This window comes from Sinocyclocheilus anshuiensis, unplaced genomic scaffold (genome assembly GCF_001515605.1).
Source record: "Sinocyclocheilus anshuiensis isolate Anshui unplaced genomic scaffold, SAMN03320099.WGS_v1.1 scaffold1452, whole genome shotgun sequence".
Lineage (NCBI taxonomy): Eukaryota > Metazoa > Chordata > Actinopteri > Cypriniformes > Cyprinidae > Sinocyclocheilus > Sinocyclocheilus anshuiensis.
The window spans coordinates 435,652-441,128 of NW_015544231.1; the positions used below are offsets into that span (position 1 = coordinate 435,652).

At 37.2% G+C, this 5,477-nt stretch overlaps 1 protein-coding gene across 1 annotated transcript in view; it reads left to right on the forward strand.

Annotated features, from left to right (window-relative positions):
• The first annotated feature begins 214 nt into the window (after positions 1-214).
• The window catches only part of LOC107697490 (interleukin-20 receptor subunit alpha-like), an 8,572-nt gene continuing 3,309 nt past the window's right edge, over positions 215-5,477 (forward strand). The window contains exons 1-4 of the mRNA XM_016498298.1: positions 215-303; positions 1,060-1,189; positions 2,940-3,145; positions 5,082-5,257. Of these exons, the coding sequence (XP_016353784.1) occupies positions 252-303; positions 1,060-1,189; positions 2,940-3,145; positions 5,082-5,257 (564 nt within the window). The 5' untranslated portion in view covers positions 215-251. The remainder of the gene's footprint in view (positions 304-1,059; positions 1,190-2,939; positions 3,146-5,081; positions 5,258-5,477) is intronic.

A 5,477-nucleotide genomic window follows, 5' to 3' on the forward strand; every position in this document is an offset into this window, starting at 1 on the left:
AATACGAAGACGTAGCTCATGAATATTAATCAGATCGCGTTGACGTTACTTGGAAACCTTCCGATGCTCTTCACCGGTTGGCTCGTGCTGGTCAGGCTCCGCCCACCGGCGCTACAGTAACAGTACAGTGCGCCTGACACACACCTGAGCGACACACACCTGAGATCAGAGCGGGAGCAGAGAGACACTCCGCTTTCACAGAACCGAAGCCCACAAGAGCACAGAATGATAACGACTAAGAGTTTGCAGCGATGGAGACCGTTTTAGTGATCGCAATGTGTTTGCTCTGGACAAGAACATCAGGTAAATATACACATCTTTCTTCTCACTCTCAACGCACGAGTCTGTGATTTCTTATTTTTAAATCATTGATCTCTCCTGTTCGTTATGTCTAACCTCTAAGTCTTTCACAGCCATGATATTTATGACATTATATTTCTCATTTTAATGTCATGTGTGATTACTAAATAATAACGATATACAATAGAACCATATAAATCACTGTGGCTAATGAAGTTTACATATATCTGTCATTTCAAGACTATCTGGAGCTATTTCATGAAAAGTGTTTCGACCCAACCCAAGCTGTTCATTTTCTGTTTTATGACAGTCAAATGTAATCTTTCCGCAAAGCCTCTTTTATGGATGTTTTACAGCACATAATAAAACAGCATCCACAAACATGTGTTTTCACATTAAAGCATGAGTTCATATAATGACAGGAGCTCCTGTCTGGTTTTATTTGTATTATTATTTTAGTTATTAGTTGTTTTATCTATTTATTATTATTAGTGTTACTGTTGTTTGTTATGCACACATTCATGCTTTGATTTTTTTAACATCAGCTTCAGGAACAACAGGAAGCAGATTCTCTCTTCTGCCTCTTCCTGTGGTTTTAAGAAATCTGATTTATTTGAACAATGCCTGCATTTCCTGCTGACGCTGTGAAGCTCTGAAAACGGGATACAATTCAATAAGATGAGATGAACTTCAAGACGTTGAACATGGTCTGTGTGCATACAAATCTTAGAAAGCAACTGTTGGTCTGCTTTATTGTAGCGTCATCAGTTGAGCGACCGCCTGAGCCTCGTAATGTTGACTTCTACTCCGAGAACCTGAGGAACATTGTGAGGTGGACTCCAGCAGCAGGATCTGCCAACGGCACCGTCTACACGGTGGAGTACGCCATGTGAGTGATCATGCTCAGAGGCTCAGTGCTCCAGAGAATCGTCCACGCTCGGCCTGAAACATCATAAGACTCACACGAAAATGTGTCACTGCATTAGATTTAAATGATCAAAGCAAGTGTCGTTTATTTCTAATCAAATAACCTTAATAAACATGCTAATATTCACATTTATGGGGTAACGTTTGAAAAGGTACCATCCAAGTGACAGCTTTTGTACTTTTTTTTCTTTTTGTTTGAGAGTGTGGTATTGATGTGAAAATTTACTGACTTGCTTTAAATCTCATCGACAAATATGAGCAAATCTTGAATCGAGCGATTTCGTTTATTTGAGCAATGTCAAATTACCCACAAACATGTCAAACTTATGCAAACTTTGATCTAGTGTTACTTTAGTATCATTAAAATGCTACTGTATTCTTTACTTTTAGATAGTTTTAGGTTTTGAATTAGTTTTTATTTTCATACTTTTATTAAAAAGTTTAGTTAAAATTCAGTTAGTTTAAATTTTGTTGTGTGTTTTGTCATTTTTAGTATTATTATTTTTAATATGTGTAAGAACATTTTTTATTAGTTTTCATATTTTTGTTATTTTAGTACATCAAGTTACGTTAAATTAAATAAAAATGAGAAGCGTTGCCTTGGCCACTGAAATAAAATAAGTTCAACATTTTTATATTTTATTTTATTTCAGCTAGTGCTGTCAAACAATTAATCGCGAATAATCGCATCCAAAATAAAAGTTTTTGTTTACATAATATATGTGTGTGTGCTGTGTATATTTATTATGTATATATAAACACACACACACACACAGTATATATTTTGAAAATATTTACGTCTATATTTATATTCATATAATTTATATCATATAAATATATTTAATATATAAACGTAACATATTTTTCTTAAATATGCATGTGTGTGTATTTATATATACATAATAAATATACACAATGCACACACGTATATTATGTAAACAAAAACTTTTATTTTGGATGTGATTCATCGTGATTAATCATTTGACAGCACTAATTTCAGCTAATTATTTTATTTCAAGCAACAAAAATGTAGTTTTTTATGGTTTTAGTATTAGTTAACTATATCAACCCAGTTTGAATAGCTGCATCTCATTTCGAATGCTGCGTCCTCCGGAGGTGATAAAATACTTTAGTAATTTATAGTAAATACTAAAGTGTTTTTGAACCATACTATAGTAAAGTACTTGAATTAATTTGTTGTGGTAATTCTATAGTTGCTGTGGTAATACATAAACAAATTACTTTACCCAATACTGTACTAAGTTTTCTACAACTATAGGGTATATCATACTACAATACACTACAGCTTACTGTAGTAAAAACTAAAGTATACCACAGTATTTATTAGTTTATCAGTTCACTACAGTATGCTGTAGCATTCAATAACAAAGTGTTGTAAATACTATAATATATACAGCATAATACACTTTACTATAGTATGGTTCAAAAACACTATAGTATTTACTATAAATTACTAGTACTTTTTCATGTGGGATTTGTCGGCTGCATACGTGAGGCTACTTCATTTCAGGAAATTAATCGTTACATTCCAACGTGAGAAAGAAATGACAGTAAGCTCAGAAGTCAATTTTATTTACATAATGAAGAACAGAGACGTTAGTGGAGGAAGAAAACATCTCGCACAAGTATTCTGGAGGTGCTCTGCTTCCCTGAGCTGTTATCGTGACGTGAATCATTCTGTTGTCCTGCAGTTACGGCGATGAGGAGGAGAGCGGCTCTGAGCGGGTGAGGTGGAGGCGTGTGGAGCACTGCTCCTCCGTCACACAGAGCGAATGTGACGTGTCTCAGCAGACCTTTAACCTGGAGGAGGACTACTACGCCAGAGTCAGGGCCGCCAGCGCAAACACACAGTCCATCTGGACCGAGAGCATGCACCGCTTCAGCCCCGCGCTCCACAGTGAGTGCACTTTATCTAAAAGCTGAATAGATAAGCTTTCCATTGATGTATGATTTGTTAGGATAGGACATTATTTGGCTGAGATACAACTATCTGGAATCTGAGGGTGCAAGAAAATCTAAATATTGAGAAAATCATCTTTAAAGTTGTCCAAATGAAGTTCTTAGCAATGCATATTACTAATCAACAATTAAGTTTTGATATATTTACAGTAGGAAATTTACTAAATATCTTCATGGAACATGATCTTTACTTAATATATTAATGATTTTTGGCATAAAAGAAAAGTTGATAATTTTGACCCATACAATGTATTGTTGGCTATTGCTACAAATATACCCCAGCGACTTAAGACTGCTTTTGTGCTGCAGAGTCACATGTGTACTCTTATGGCACTATTCTGCACTCTTTAGGGGTAAAAAAGGTAAAGGTGTCTCTATTAGGGCTCTGCCCCAGTGACAGGCTGTTGTAGCCCGAAAGGTACAATTTTTGCTCTTTTTTTTTCCTGAGATTGTGGATGGATGGCTGTTTTGGTAGTTTGTTCATCATTGTTTATTTAAGCCTAGGTCAGGGGTAGGCAAGTTCGGTCCTAGAGAGCCGCAGTCCTGCAGAGTTCAGCTCCAACCCTGAAAAAAAAAAACTCACCTGCCTATAGCCTTAGTAATCCTGAAGACATTGATTAGCTTGTTCAGGTGTGTTTGATTAGGGTTGGAGCTGAACTCTGCAGGACTTGCGGCTCTCTAGGACTGAACTTGCCTACCCCTGGCCTAGATAAATAGAGAATAGCAGTATGAAGATGAATAATAATCAGCTTGACACTGATTTGCTGTATGTACTGTATGTGAATGTTTAGACAATTTCAGTCCCTCCCTTTTTTACCATAGTAAACATAGTTCCTGCCAAAATACCATAGTTAATGCAGTCATTGAAACCTTCTGTAAAACATTTCACATTCAGACTGTGTAAAAAGCTTTCACAATCTTTCTGCCTCACTAATGCAAGAAGTAACAAGAACTGTAGTGATTATGGTGTATATAATTACTGTACATACAGATTCTACTTCTTTAGCTTTAGAAATGACTCGTTTGTATCCATGTGTGACTGTGTTGTTGATGCCAGCACATGAAACAATAATGACACAACAAACAGGCGGCGTATTCAGATATTTCTGACTATTAACACTGTTCGTGGCAAATCATTAAACTCCGCCCCCGAGAGCCACGCCCACTCCTCAGCATCCAATCAACAGCTGATGCACAGAACCAAGTCCCCGCCTTTTCCGAAAATCACTGCAATACTTTTCATCAAGAATTCATGTCCACATATTTATTCATTTGCTAAGTAACAGTGTAAATAGCAGGATAATGCACGGTTATTACTGCGAAATAATCCGGCAGATCAGTTCAGCTTTGCACATCGCCTTTCCTCTTGTGTCATAAAAGTATAATATAATTGAACTCGAATCAATCTTTTCATGTAATAATAAGTGAGATAATGGACAACCAGTAGGTTATTATCTCCGAGTAAACCTTGAGTTGGGATCACCCTGTCAAAGTTTATTTTGTGATTATGACCAGCTGACTGCACGTTATGCCGGATATATTCAAATATGTGGAGAAGTGTTGCTAAGACGTTTCAGTTTTACACGCCGTCACAACAGTCAACAGAGAGAAATCTGAGCTCCCAGAAGATCTTCCAACAAAGACTCGAGCTTGTTTTACAAGCCGTGAACTCATTGCAGCATTAGTGTGTTTATTAGGAAAGTAAATAGGGTAAAACACAAAGTAAAACACAGACTTCTCTGTTATAAACATGCATACTGCTTCTCTTGGTGTGTGATTACAGCAGCTGCAGGAGAGTTAACAGCAGCGGCATCGCTGAACTCTGACCCTCGTAAAAGCAAATCATTAGCTTCCAATCAATCTCTGTCACACAGCGGTCCTCGGCGCGCCGCTGCTGGAGCTGACTGTGCTGCAAAACTACATAAACGTCACAATAAAGGGGCCCTTCAGATGGAGAACGAAGAGGACAAAGAAAGAGAAGTCACTCTGGAAGATCTTCCCACACATGATCTATAACGTCTCTGTGTTCAACGGCAGGAGCAGTCACACGGTGAGTCAAGTCAAGTCACCTTTATTTATATAGCGCTTCTGACAATACAGATTGTGTCAAAGCAGCTTGACAGTATCAAATGTGACCCTGGACCACAAAAACCAGTCATAAGGGTAATTTTTTTTTAAATGGAGATTTATGCATCATCTAACAGCTGAATAAATAAGCTTTCCATTGATGTATGGTTTGTTAGGATAGGACAATATTTGGCCGAGGTACA